The 15,330-nt window shown below is 39.8% G+C and overlaps 1 protein-coding gene and 1 long non-coding RNA gene across 7 annotated transcripts in view; one reads left to right on the top strand and one right to left on the bottom strand.

The window, feature by feature from the left end:
- Positions 1-2,539: 2,539 nt before the first annotated feature.
- LOC115398294 (uncharacterized) lies at positions 2,540-4,090 on the top strand. Its single transcript, XR_003932565.1, has 3 exons — positions 2,540-2,558; positions 2,743-2,778; positions 3,326-4,090. It is a non-coding gene; the product is annotated as an uncharacterized LOC115398294 (long non-coding RNA).
- A 2,817-nt stretch (positions 4,091-6,907) lies between these two features.
- Positions 6,908-15,330, bottom strand: part of trim36 (tripartite motif containing 36) — a 30,554-nt gene continuing 22,131 nt past the window's right edge. For all 6 annotated transcript variants that reach the window (XM_030104979.1, XM_030104982.1, XM_030104978.1 and 3 more), the window contains 5 exons: positions 14,767-14,884; positions 14,469-14,674; positions 11,734-11,917; positions 10,855-10,968; positions 6,908-9,655 (listed from right to left, as the gene is read on the bottom strand). In XM_030104979.1, coding sequence (XP_029960839.1) covers positions 9,286-9,655; positions 10,855-10,968; positions 11,734-11,917; positions 14,469-14,674; positions 14,767-14,884 — 992 coding nt within the window. In that variant the 3' untranslated portion in view covers positions 6,908-9,285. The remainder of the gene's footprint in view (positions 9,656-10,854; positions 10,969-11,733; positions 11,918-14,468; positions 14,675-14,766; positions 14,885-15,330) is intronic.

Below are 15,330 nucleotides of genomic sequence, written 5' to 3'. Positions count from 1 at the left end.
ATACATTGTTGCAAACTATTGGTGAAAAGTGCATCAAGTGGCTTGACTGAGATAGAGTCACAGAGAGCCCTGATCATTCAAAGACAGCTTTTAAATGGATGTACAGACATCAATTGCCGTACCTCTATTATGTTTTATTCTTTTTTAAATGTGGAAATGCTATCTACTGCTACAAATTAAATCTGATTGGTGTCTTGTCACATATTATCACACAGCAACATTTGAATAATTTAGATTAATGTAGCATGTCCTATTTGTAATTTATTATTTATTCTGTCAAGTGTCTATTCATTTGGTTAGTCATATATTCAGTTTTATCATGCATAATTGAACATGCATTTTAAAGTTCCATTAAGAGGGGATTCAAATTATTTGCCAAATTTAAACACATTTTTTAAAGTATTGCATTAGTTACTTTTCTGAGAAACTACTTACTTTTAATATGTTGTAACTCCGTTACTGACTCCGTTTTTTTTTTTTTTTTTTTTTTTTTTTTGAAGAAATAACTAGCAACTATAATTAATTAAAACTAACTAAACTTCCCAAATACTGTAGCAAACAAGTCAGTTGGTTGTGTTGGAGCCCAGGACTTCTGTCCGGCCGACTCCACCCGGTTCTTTGATTCTATGCTTGGTATGAAAAATGCCAAAACGACTGACTTCAAATTATTACCATTTATTTAAGTATAGCCAGATGTAATGCTCAGCGCTGGACCTTACAGGGAAAGATACAAAGTATTTCACCCCGAAAGGATCCTGATTGTTGATGAAACAGAGTTTTTATTCCACGTTCTTCTGGGCTGGGCCTGCCCCGACAGATAGGTTGGACTTTGTTTGCAATTGGACAATTTGATATTGATGTCAGCTGCCAACCAAGAGCTGACATCCTTATCCAGTATGTTTTGGAACACTAGTGAGTGTGTGTTGGTTTCTCCGGAACGTGTGGGTATGTTTACACTTTAGCAGAACATCTTATAACCTTGGTGTACTTCTCTCAGGAAAGGCCTAATGTGCAGTTAATACAATTATTCCATAGTAGTAGTGCTAATTAAAGTATATCCCTAACAGTTGGATACACAAAACACCTTTTTAACAGAGGCATTGCCTTTCAGAGGACTTAACATAGATTCAGGATTTTGCAACAAAGAACTACTCAAAAGTATGAAACAATTTATAGGAAATGTTTCTAATTGTAAGTTTGAAGAGAACTAAGATCAAACCATTCGCACATCCATCCATCTATTTTCCTTTTACATCCTCCAATGCAGTGTCGGAGGGTGCCATTGAGGGAGGGAAACTCATTCACACTTACAGATAAAACATATTCAGTAGACTCCAGAAAGAAAAGCCCAAAAACCAAAACTCCTCATTGTTACGATGGTTACCACTACACCACCGTCTGGCCTATGGATGTACTCATAATCCACAAAAACTCAAATCTACAAGAAATGAGCAATTATTTAATAGAATATCAATGGAGAGTGATTTTCCACAGCAAAGTGCCAGTATAAGCACTTAATTTGGAGGTTGAGGCTTAACAACCACTAAATACTGCAAATTCTGAATTAACTTGATATTTGAGGAATAGCTCTGAATGTGAGTACTGTGTGTGTTTGAGAAAGGGAGAGAATAAAGTACTTTGAAACCCTTTAGTCATCTTTAGTGTGTAGCAGCAGTTTCAAGGTATTTATAGATTCTTTTAAAAATGGATTGTAAAAATGTTTCTACAGCTTCAATGTGTAATGTGCAGAACGCATTACACAAACTGGGACAATCCTGAAATAGGAAGTGGTGTGTTTAAAGTAAAAAAAAAAATGCAATATTACATTTTATGTATGTTAACTGACAGTATGCAAATTACATTGAAGTGAAATGGATAAAGAGAAGACTACAGACAAAATAAATTTAGAAACACTACTTTTATTTGATAAAATTCCCACACGGCAAATTAAAAAGTGTAACTTTCCCAGGAATAAAAGCAAAGAACAGCATTTCCACACCTTCACATAGTACACATACAGAAATCCACTACGGTGGCCGACAGGTGCAAACGCGCTGCAAACACAGAAAACACATGCAAGAAAGAAACGCTGCAAGAAAAAAATGCTGCAAGAGAAAAAAAACGCCGCAAATACAGAAAACACCTGCAAGAGAAAAATGCTGCAATCACAGAAAACACATGCAAGAAAAAAAACACTTGCAAGAAAAAAAAACACTTGCAAGAAAAAAAAACGCTGCAAGAGAAAAAACCGCTGCAAACACAGAAAACACTTGCAAGAGAAAAATGCTGCAAATTCAATCCACAACGGAAGTGCGCCAGGTCGCTCCAAGAAGAAGAAGAAGAAGAAGAAGAAGAAAGTACGGAAGCCCTACAAGGACATGGTTAAATACTTTTTTTTTTTTCCTCCGCTTTGCCGTGATAACGAGTTAATTTCAGTGGTTTATCGAGAAGTCGACTTATTTTTCCACGTTGTCTCGACAAAACGACAATACGGTGAACCGGGAGTCCCAGTCTTTCACCAGACAGCGACGCTCCGCTGCCACGGACCACAGACAGAGGTGAATTCAGCCTGTTTATGAGTTTTTTGTACTGTTACTCATTTCTGAATAACTTATATGATGCACGCAAATCAAACAGCTGTCTGTCCAGCATCTGCACAGTGGAACTGCGATATTCAGCCTCCTGATGCAGGACCTGTGTGTTTTCTGGTGTCTGACCCAGACTGTGTCTGTTCTGGAGCAGCTCAGAGAACTGCAACAACCTCACCAAATTCACCAGGTCAGCTTTTCCATGCTGCTTCATGCAGACAGGCATATGACTTGTAAGAAAAATAGTGGAGCAGTGAGTTGAAAGCTGATGGCGACAAAATCAAAGACAGCAAGCAGACTGCTGGAGAAACCTGTTGCAGGAGTTCTAATCAGTGTAAAACTTAAGTGGGGATGTGGTTGATAAGGGTCTCATTCAGTTCTGCTTTGTTTCATTTTTTCCCACAATACTTTTATTGATTTTCAAGTTTTATAGTGAAAGATAAACAAAAGATAGCTTAAGAACACAGCTCAAAACACAAACACACCCATTCACACCTGGTAGACCTGCACCAAATGACTCATATATGCACATACATGTACACACACACACAAAACCAAGTGGCATGCACAGAACACTGATAATGGCGAGAAAGAAAATAGTAGTAGTTTGAATGTCATGTCCAGTTCTGCTGTAACATCTCTTTTCATTAACTCACTCACATGCTCACTAACTCACTTTCATTTACTCACTTATTCACTTTTACTGACCGATGCCTTGTGTCTTTTTTATTTTACAGAAGGAGCTGGACGTCGTGATGACAATGTGGAACACCGGGATCCAGCCAGGCACTAAAAGATACGATCCCTTCCATGGAAAACCTTTCCTCTGTATCATGTACCAGAACTTTACCGAGCACAGGACGACCTCCAGCCAGTGGACAGAGGGAACATTGTCTTGGAAGAGGACATCTGTCTTTGGAAAACTGACTTTGTCTGTGATCCATATCTTCACCAGCTCTGCCTTGTGGTCATAAATAAACTGAATCTTGAGGCAGGTCATAATGCTGCTGAGGCAACCAGACTGTACAGACAGCTGAAGACTTAATGAGAACACAGCTGTCAGTCAGATTAACCCCCACCTACCAAAACTGTTGCCACAACAGCCAATATTAAAAACTTTAGCCTACCGCTTTGAGCACACTTCCATTTCCAGTGTTTCATACACCCCTGTTTTCTGATTTTTTTTCTTTTTTTACAGTGTTAGTTTGTATGAAACATATTGTAAGAGCCATTGTAATATAGTCAGTTCGGTGCTTGTTGCATCATTTAGGTAATGGATTGATCTTATAGTTTAAATGAACAGGTAAGTGTGGAGGCAATATTTTATGTTAAGCTGGTGTCCTGCTTCTAGCAATCAGCTTGATTCTCCACAGGTTGCTGCTGCCTGCGAGGCCCGCAGAGGGGCAGGCTGAAAGCTTATTTGTAAAGGTGCTGGATGGGAGGAGGAGTTCAGTTGAAAAAAGTTTTTGACCGTGCAGCACAAGCGTGGAAAGAGGGAATATTTTGGATCTGGTAGTGGACCAGAAACATTTTGATTTTTTGTAAAGCCTTAAGTTGTTCGTTTTTGTTCTGAATAAATCTTCTATTAAGCTCAATCTTCTCATCTGGATTTTTGGAAGCACGCGTCTAAAAACACGACCCCCTCCCTCTATGTGGCCGTAAACAAGATTTTGGAAACCTTAGAGAACGGCCACAACACATATCATGGATGCACTGAAACAAATAAATGTGTTCAGTTTTAATGTGGGATGTTTGCATGTCCTCTAAGTCCAACTATGCTTCACAAATATCCATTTTCTTAAAGAAAAAATCCATTGTATATGCTTAACTTACACTGCTGGGCTCAGCTGTGGCGTTCTTTAATACTGAAGTAACAGTCAAGATCCATGTGTGCTTGTTTATTTTGAAAGGTCAAACCATCATTAGGTCATGTTAAATAATTTAATTTTATAGGACAGCTTGATGCTTGAATGTTTATCATTTTTGTAGATATTTTTATTTACACATCAAAGCAACCAAGATGTCAGACATGTAGCCTAATAAAGGTTGATGTCAGCTGGTTTATCTGAATCTTACACCTGTGTGACAACAGTGTGACGGAACAAATGGTTAACTTCAAACCTAAAACCAGGCATTTCAGTTTATGGTACAGCCAAATTTACACCACAGCCACATTTCAGTTAAGATCTATAAATTTGTTGAGTCAGTCAGTTTTTATGAAGAGTATCTCTTTATAAAGATGAAACTGTCCTGAAAAGACTGTTTAATTGTTCTTATATATATGCATTTATACCCTCAAATGGAGGCTGATGTACTCAAACATTTTTGACAATGTCCTCATGCATGACACTCATGTGGGCTCAGGAGCAGCTGTGATTCATAAAATCATAGATAGGAACCAAAACAATTTGACTCGAAGACATTACAAAAAACTGGATTGAATTTCAAACAGTTTAATACAAAAATAGAATCTTTGTTGACAATGATATTCTACAATAAAATTATTCAGGATCTGACAAGATTGTCATGAAAATAAAACGGCATGAAACTGAGCAAGAGCAGAAAGTGTAAAGATGGCCTCCACACGGCTCCAGATGAGGAAGAGACTTTGACAGGGCTTCCTCATCCTTCATCCCACCAGCATCTTTGTCCACCTGCCACAGTAAAAACAAAAACTGAAGTTACAAAAGAACAAAACATATAATCAGGAAGCATTCTTGGCTGCATTACTTGTCATCAATAGGATAGCCTGTAAAGCTGGAACACAGCAGAACCTTCCTGCAGTCAGCATCCAGTCCAATACGATTTTTTTTTCCCAATTCAGGAAAACCTTAAATTTCACTCTGGTTCATTTCAAGTCCCAATTTCTAATTTACTGTTCCATAACTGATTCATTTTAATTTCATTTTGTGAAAAAACAAACAAAAAAAGTTTGCCGTTTTTGCTTCACTATGAATTCAGACAAAACATTAGTAAATGTATTCTATTTTATTTGGATGTTTGAGACTTCCAAATATATCTAAAGTTTATCAAGCAAGTTACAGCCACCTTGCTCTTGTAACTCAACATTACCTGTGATTGATTATTCTGTCAACATCGACTCATTTGAAACGACTTTTTTTCTGTAATGAACATATGGCTATAGCCAAAGTGGCTGTTCTGCTATATGTATATAACTGAAAAAACACCAAAACAGTACAGTTGTCAGGATGGGAAGCAGGGAAACAGCAGTTTTTGATTATTACATAAGTACAGAAAGCTGACCTGGTGAATCTGGTGAGGTTGTTGCAGTTCTTTGAGCTGCTCCAGAACAGACACAGTCTGGGTCAGACACTAGAAAACACACAGGTCCTGCATCAGGAGGCTGAATATCGCAGTTCCACTGTGCAGATGCTGGACAGACAGCTGTTTGATTTGCGTGCATCATATAAGTTATTCAGAAATGAGTAACAGTACAAAAAACTCATAAACAGGCTGAACTCACCTCTGTCTGTGGTCCGTGGAGCGGAGCGTCGCTGTCTGGTGAAAGACTGGGACTCCCGGTTCACCGAATTGTCGTTTTGTCGAGACAACGTGGAAAAATAAGTCGACTTCTCGATAAACCACTGAAATTAACTCGTTATCACGGCAAAGCGGAGGAAATAAAAAAAAAAAAAGTATTTAACCATGTCCTTGTAGGGCTTCCGTACTTTTTTCTTCTTCTTCTTCTTCTTCTTGGAGCGAGCTGGCGCACTTCCGTTGTGGATTGAATTTGCAGCATTTTTCTCTTGCAAGTGTTTTCTGTGTTTGCAGCGGTTTTTTCTCTTGCAGCGTTTTTTTTCTTGCAAGTGTTTTTTTTCTTGCGAGTGTTTTTTTTCTTGCAAGTGTTTTTTTTCTTGCATGTGTTTTCTGTGATTGCAGCATTTTTCTCTTGCAGGTGTTTTCTGTGTTTGCGGCGTTTTTTTCTCTTGCAGCATTTTTTTCTTGCAGCGTTTCTTTCTTGCATGTGTTTTCTGTGTTTGCAGCGCGTTTGCACCTGTCGGCCACCGTAATCCACCACTTACAAACCACATCCAGTCCTTTGAAGAAAACACAAGAGGGCAACTGTACCGACACTAATCAACCGAGTTTCAGAGGAGGAGGGCATGACTAGTGTTTAAAATTCACACCGTAGCCCAAAAAGCCCATTTAAACCTTAAAGTAACCTAGAAAATAACAGTGCAAATTGTCTTCATAGGCTTATGTCTATTATGTCCCTCTATAGTCTACATCGAATATTGCACACACATATGATACACACCTGCAGAGCCAAACACTAGCTGACATGCTACAGATTCTTAAAGTGCTAGCTTGAGATTGGATTAAGAGCCAGCCCGCACAATATTTGGTTTTAAATTCGTTACTGAAAAGCCAGCCAGAGAATGCATTTCATTCCGGGATCAGCCTTGTTATTGAAACTGCAAGACGTCTGTAGGATTTCTGCACATACAAATGCACCATGACTCCAAGTGGGGAGGGGAGAACACTCACAGTAGGACATTCAGTTATTTGTGATTACATTCGGTGATTAAAAATATAAATCTGAACATGTCCTGCCAATTCTTAGATGCATAGATGTGTTAAGTAGATGTTACAGAACTCAGTTCTTTTAACACACAGGAGCCAGAGTTCAGACCCAGTGAAAATTTGTGAATACCTGTGAGACAAAATATAAACACAAGCACAGTAAATAAATATTCAACATGGAGAATTCCCAGCGTTTATGCAGGTAAATGTCGGCACGGATTTATTAAATGTTTTAGACCCAACACAAAACTATATATATCCCATACTCCATATTTTAAACAGATACTACATAGAGGAAGAAATGGTTCTCACTTTGGAGGAAAAAATAAAATCCTGACAAAGGCAGCTGAACCTACTTACAGTAATTTCCTTTAAGTGATCCACAAACGAACACCAACTGATCACAAGAACATTTATGATGCACTTTATTTCACCGAAAATAACAGACTCTGGATTATTATGTACATGGAATTTAAAATCGCACACTTTGAAAAGATCAGCTTATGTGACATGACAGAGAAGGCGGAGATACGGAAGAGACCGACGCAAACCAAGCTGCAAATCAAACCGAACTTGTTTCTGTAAGGGAAGGTACAGTAGTTAAGGTTTTCCAGGCCTGACGAACAGAGGTAGTAGGTAGCATCAGGCCCAGGTCAGGGCCAGAAACCTGAGAAAACACACGTACGCAGATTTCCCTAAACCTCCAGAAATCAAAAACATATTTCAACGTACAAACAAACTCAATGTGCAGGCACATACACAGCATGTCTCTGTACAGAAAACAAAAGAAAAGAAAACTAATGTGATCACAAACAAGTCTTGTGTGCTTTCTTAGAGTCAACATCTGAACTGAATCATTCAGTGGAAGCCAGTCAGTCATTTGGAACCGTGTTTAACAGCCGAACAATGAGACGTTCACATGCTACGCTTATTAAGTAAATAACGGTAGTGACAGCAGAAGGGAGCGAGCGGTTTGTTTCATGATAGCACTTCTTGTAAGAACCTGAACAACTGTAGGTGAGAAAGGTTAAAGGCTGTGGGTTGCACCGAAGTCAGCACCGGAACCAAAAAAAAAAAAAAAAGCAGCTTTGGTGACTGCAGCTGGTGAAGTAAGCGGTGCTGTAGTTGCGTGTCGAATTCAGTGTCAGTGGAAATAACGAGACGCTTACGAATCCAAGTAACTACTCGAGGATTCAGTGAGTGAAGGTTGACACTTGTGAGAGTGAAAGAGACACACTGAAGAGGCTGCGTGTTGACAACCAGTGAAGTGAAGAGGCTACTTAGGTAGTGATCATGTGATGATTGTAAAGTTCATCCTGTGTGATGATTCACGCATTGTATTGTGCAAAAAAGAAAAAAAAACAGCTGAACATAACTGACAAGTAGTGTTTTCTAGGATAAAGTAGAGTAAATATGCAAAGAAGAATTAATACCAAAACCCTTTTACACCAGTGTGATCAGACTACTACAGTAAATACACACATATGGTATCTTTGCTGCGAAGCATTTCCATAATTCTTGTGCAATGACAGTAATGTCAGCTTGTTAGAGCAAACTAAGTGACCCATTTTCTAACAAAAAAAAGGCACAAAGGCGCTAGTTTCAAAAGTAGCTACAAGGCTCTCTCAGGTCCACTAAGATTACATATCCACCTATGCTGCTACTTTTTGACAAGTAATTATAGAAAACAGCAAACAAATACCACCCAGTAATTATCACTATGTACACATTAGTCTATAAATATAAGCCCGGCAGAAGAGGAAGTGTCGGTGTGAGATCAAAGGCGTTTATTGATAAAAATCAAGATTTAAAGTGACCGCAGAATAAATGTGCAGCCAATCCCACATGAAGAGCTTCTCACAGGTGACAGTTAAACCCAGGTGGAATACAATTAGCAGATGCAGAGACTTTGGTAATTAGAGAAGAATTTTTTTTATATCTGAACTAGCCTCTGAGGACCTTAATCATACATTATGCATGCCGACTCTAAACGGGCCAGTCTCCGACAGACATCTCAGCTTCACATTATTTGCAAAAGATCCCGATCGTGTCTGCCTCATCTGACCCTCAATCACCATGGTTTGAACTGCACGCCGTCACCCTGTAAGTAAAACCTTGCTCCTTCCTTGAGGTCTGATTGCACCGCTGCCCCTCAGAAAGTCAGTCTCTTGGCGGCAACAAACTCCTCCAGCTGCACTTTGCCGCTGCCCAGGAGGCCAAACGCCGGATACATGGTTCCCGAACAGTCCACCTGCCTCTCGTAAAGGCACCTCATGGTGTCGGCGTCGAAGAAGTACACCCGGCCCGCGTCGTAGTTGAGGCATACGCCCAGGCGCTGCGGCATGGGGAGCACGCGGCTGCCGGGGTCGCCGAACGACGCGTTGGCCGAGGAAACAGAGGAGGATGAGGAGGACTTTGGGATGAAGAGCTTGCCCATGCCCAGAGTGAGGAGGGTGAAGGGCTGCGAGAGCTCGTAGCACGTGTCTTCGCTGCCGCTGTCGTGTCCGCTGTCATGGTCATACCTGGCAGGAAGAGACCAGAGGGCACAAACAAGTTTGGGGGGGGCAAAAAAAAAAAAAAAAAAAAGTAAAATTATTGTATGTAGGGTTATATTTGACAACCTGCTATTAACTGCTTTTCTATTAACAAGTAGTTTCTAAAAGAACTGATCAACATGCTTCAAACTGCTGAAACAGAGCTCCAAAGGATTTCAAACAGGTCAATAACGTTATTTTTAAATGTAAACTGTAATTTTGCTAACCTTTACTGTAATTTTTAAGTTGATTTTAAATCAATATCTTAAATATGTTTGACTTCTTTGGGTTTTAAACTTAACTATGGTTTGATTGATAACATTTCTATTGATGTTTTTATATTTCAAAAATCCTATAAAGTTTATCTCCAGCCGATGATTCAGCTGCAGTTCTGTTATGTGATTTGACATTTAATTGCCTCTAATCAGAATTTTTTTATAATTGAACTGATTCTGGTGTGTATTAGGCTCCCTGTTTTATTTTATTGCTTTGCAAATTTGGATGATTTTATGACTGTAGGTGTGGATGTTTGACAAAAAAAATAACTGAAAATATTCGCAATTATTGGTGAAACACTAATGTACTTATTTCCACAGAGATGTATTTTGATGCCTGAAAGGTGCCATTTCAGTAATAAAAAACAATTAAATTGGATAATTTTTTTTTTCAACTTTATCAAAAAATATATAAAAGCTGTAACAGTCGTCAACATGTCGCAGTTACTCAGGTGTTTTGTTTGCTGTGACCCATAACACAAAGAACAGTCACTCACTTTCGCATGTTGTCAAAAACCAATTTACAAAGATTTTCTTCAAAAGAAAAAGATGCGTCCCCAGCTTTCTCGTAAACAGCTGGTGTTTACAACCTTGGAGTAATTACATCATTTCCATAGCATTGAAAAGTTTTTGTGAGAATAATGTGGTCCCGTCTGCGCTTTACCATGAGCAGCTCCACCGAGACAGGCGGGCTTTGTCTGGCTCTAAGCTCTTTACAGGTTTATACTGGTTCTCTTACATCACGGGATTAGGTTCTACTCACTCACACTTAGTGCTGGGCTCTAATTGTGTGTGTTTACAGAGTTGCGTTCAGATTGTTAGAATGCACATTCCCCCCCCCCCCCCCCCTGCATCACCAGCCTGCGTAATCATGTGCATATAGTAAAACAGGAGTCATGGGGCGGGACCTACCTTGGGCTGCTTGTGTCTCTTGGATTATGAAACCATTCAAGCAGCTTTGTGTCTGAGGCCACGCCAACTTTAACCATGTAGGAGTACGGCTCCACCTTAAAGGCCCAATAGTGTCTGGAAAACAACAGTACTTTTATTACTTTGCTGCAGCACATGGAAGGCCAATGACAGAGTGTCGTGTCCAGTAAACAAGAGAAGGCAGACAGTAAAACGCCTAAAAACATTCTCAGGTGTTTAAATTCATTTGTTTGGTTTTCATAGGTGGAACACTTTGAAAGCTTTGGTTGATTTTATTACTTTCAAGAGAGTCACAGTCGATTTCAATCCAAATGAAAGATACAGTCCTACACAAACAATGACGTATCAGAGACTTGAAAGCAGACAGTTTTCAGTGGGCCAAAACTGAAAAGCATGACATTAAGGAGGGAGCTGCTTCAGAACAAAGGTACATGTCAGCTCAAACACCTTCAACAGCCTCAAAAGCCAGCTGCTTACTGAACTCACAAAATTAAACTAAACTTACACTTTCACCATTATATAGCTAAATGTTAGTCATTTGTTACTGCTACTTAAAAATGACCATTAACTGCAAAATGATGGCACATAAGCAAAACCGTGACAGTGCTTCACTTTGTGGCCAAATATAGTCGTACCTCTGATACGTCTCGAATATTTTATACCTGGACATCATGACATATTGATCGTCTCATCAGCAAGAAACAAGATGAACCGTCTGAACTGAAGTCTGGAAGTCTGAAGTCCCCCCCCCCCCCCCGACAAAAATTCTCTTTACATTCAGGAACATAATAGTTATGGTCAAGATAGTTATAAGAGAAACCTCATTAAATAAAATACCAGTATTTTTTTTTTTTTGCATACCTTCCCTGAGAGATCCCAGTGTCGCCAATTATGTAATCGAGGCCGATGTAGCTGCCCGTCTGCACACGATCTGCTGCGAGGAGGAAGGCCATGCCCGCCACGCTTTCCACGGCGTCCCGCCGCTTGCTCAGAATCAGTCGCTCCGTGCTGAAGCCACACTTGTCGTTGAACAGAAAACCGAAAGCTGCACATGGAGAGATGGAGGCCGAGCAATCCAGGGGGGGAAAAAAATAAAATAAAACATCAGAAGGAGATCAATTCTCTATAAGAAGGAAACAGATTTGATAGTATAAATAGACAGGAAGAGGTTTTTCCCTTTGGACCCAGCAGTAAACCTGCAGCAGACAGAAGAGGGCACTGTAACACAATCTAACGAAGCACATGGAGGTCTCCTTGCCAGTATTGTTGCACCACCACAAGCAATGATCTACTGAGACCCTTCATTTATCACGTTTAGTTTCTAATTATATTCCTCATCTGGATGCAATTAAATGCATTCTATGAATAGCTTTATGGGTCACAGGCCCCTGATTACCATAATCCAGGATACATATAGGCTGACGTGATTGTGCCGGTTCACTCAACCATCCCATGAAATCTGAAGGCTACACTGGGGAAGACCAGTTCATTTGCATGTGTCTCAGGAAGTCCTTATAACAACTAGGGCATGATAATAATAATAGCATAAGCTAGCCTCCAGGGCGAAGCCACAATTCTGCAGAGCTGTGCTGGTACTGACCATATTCTATGTTAGCATTACAATGTGGGCAAAAAAAACAACAACAAAAAAACAGAGTTATGACAGCAACCACAATTCACAGTATTTAATGATTGAGCGACAATGCTGTTGAATAAATATTTTTGAATAACACGGGTGTATGACCTGACCGATTTAAAGCTTAATCCAAAGAATGAACAAAAAAGCACAAAAAAAAAACAAACAAAAAAAAAAAAAAACACATTTTTCAGTCCTACGATTCAAAGATAATAGGGGCATTATTATTAAATGACACCCATTTGGAGAAGTAGCCCCTGTTATTTGGCCTCTTTTTGCACAAAGACAAGCTCTTTCACTCCCTTTTGTTTTGGAGCCGGTCTCCGTTTTTCAGCACTGAGCTCAGTTTTTGGAAAATTATCAGATGACAGATGCTTCTGTTTTTACATGTTGAATTCTCTTGCAGCATGCGCCATAGAGGTAATGAGGCACAGTGTTGTTTTGGCTTCTCGTCATGGCAGTGGCTTTTGTTTTCGATCACTGAAAACATTACAGCTATTGTCTGAGTGTGTGGGAGGAAACGGTGTGTAGTGTGACAGCTCGGTAAATAAACCTACAGTTACATCTGCTGCTACAATTCTTAAGCTTGTTGGAGAGCGGCGAGGTGGAATTCATTTCAAAAGAGAAAAAGGCTCTTCAGCAACCATCTGCTGGCCTCCAATTCAAACCATATCATCCAAGAAAAGGAGTGAATCACTTTGATTTACATCAATCTCTCCCATTTGGGCTATTTTAATTCATTTTCTATAAACTAAAGAATGGTGGGAATTGGAAATTATAAAATGACACTTTGAAAAACACTTTCTGTACGACAAATACATATAAATCAGTCGTATCCGTGACGTGAGGATTTGCAACACATTTGAATTAAAGGCTGATGTATTTTTGCAAGCTTCATATTGTTGGATATGTCATGATCCACTAATGCTCAACTTGGTTTTTCTCTGCCTCTTCACCCAAAAATAGAATACTGAGGCTACATATTCATTTGTAAGGTAAAAAGGGAGGAGAGAATCCCATTTTAAGATTTTGGGGCTTTTTGCTGGTTGGCCAGGGGTGTTGTCCATAACAGAAAACGTTAGATTGTGTACCTTATAGAGGTACAACAGCTTCTTTTTAAAAAGAAAAAAAAAATAAATAAAAAATAAAAAATATATATATATATATGCTGAATTGCAAAAGGAAATGGGGAAAATGTATAGCTGATAGTCTTCACTGTACCTGCATACAGTTTTCATGCAGTTATTTGACTCAGTTATGCCACGTTTCCATTCCTCTCAGATGACAGGGAAGTTTCTATCTCAATCATTCAGATGCAAACCTGTCGCATCACTGAGATCTGACAGGATTGTGCTTTGATTTTTGTCCCGCAGAGGCTTTGACATCTGAGTGGTTTTCCAGTTGGAGCTTCCGCATTCCTGTGCTCTCTGATTCGTGTAGGACAGAGCGGTTGGATTCAGTGTGCATCAGTAATGAGGTGGAATTTGTAGTCGGGGACAAATGGGCGCGCGTACACACACAGACAGCGCAGCTAATGATGTGGTTTGAGGGGGACACAGTTTCAAAGAGTTAAACTTTGAAAAAACAACAACGTATGAAAACACGTGGCCCAACACAGGAATTTCGCAAGTTCATCAATTACTGAGTTTGTATCCAAATGGAAATGTTTTTCTGCTTTTACTGCTCAAAATGCTGCTGAATAAACAATATTTTTTAATAAGATGGATGTATGAGGTGGTCAGTTACTCCAAAGAATGAACAAAATAAGATTCAAAGTTATGAATCGTATTTGTTGTAGATGAAGACATTACCGAGTTATTGTTTTTATTCTTTTCTTTTTTGTTATTTAATTGCCGTATAATGTCCTCTCCTAGTGTCACTTTTATTTCTGTTTTACAAAAACTAACCACTACCAAGACAAATTCTCAGTAAAAGCTGTCTTCACACGTATCGGACTTACCGGGAGCAGGTGGAGTGTGGAAGGTGACCTCTGGGCTGTAGGGGCTGAACATGGAGTTCCTGCAGCTTCGGACTCTGAATGAATACAGGCTGTCGGCCTCCAGGTCACACACCACCGTGCTGGGACCGTACACCCTGTCTGTCGTCCTCCACGCTCCACTGTCCTCACCGTCCTCTTGGGATGGAGACTGGCTTGAGCCTCTGAGTCTGAATAAGTGGAAGATTGCATAGATTTACATTTATATCAATGCATGAAGCTTGTTAGTGAATTTTTCCCACTCCTCTTAAGGTGGACTGACCTGCGGTACTCAAGGATGTGATGATCTGTAGGTAAGTGGTCATCAGACAGTCTCCAGCAGATCATGGCTTCATTATAGACTTTGCTGCTTGACAGGTCAATTAAAGGAGGGTCTGGAACTGGACAAGAAAGTAGGAGAAGTAACTAGTGAGTACAGCATACGCCAAAGATTAAAAGACTTTCATATTTACATATACAAGTAAGATTTCAAAATAAAAGTTGAGCATGCACACCAGATGTGCGGCTCATCTACAGACTCTGCTACTGAGCCTGTGTGGCACCCAGTAAAAGACCCGCTGAACTGAATGAAACACCGTTTCTGCCCCGTTCTGTAAAGCTGGATTTCAATGAGAGCAGCCTCAGGGTTGGAGAAGCATACTTGAGATCAGGAGCTACGACTGTGGGTGCCTCAAAAAGATCCTTTACCCCCGGGCATCACGCCACGGATGCCCACTGCTTCCTGGATGTGCAGTTAAGGTTAACTACTGTATAATTGAACATTTTGCATGGCGTAAGTAGAAGGAACTCAAATTACAGGAAAAATCATTAAGCGCTGCAGTTCAGC

Source organism: Salarias fasciatus, chromosome 12, assembly GCF_902148845.1.
Source record: "Salarias fasciatus chromosome 12, fSalaFa1.1, whole genome shotgun sequence".
NCBI lineage: Eukaryota > Metazoa > Chordata > Actinopteri > Blenniiformes > Blenniidae > Salarias > Salarias fasciatus.
This window is presented reverse-complemented; position numbering and strand designations above follow the sequence as displayed.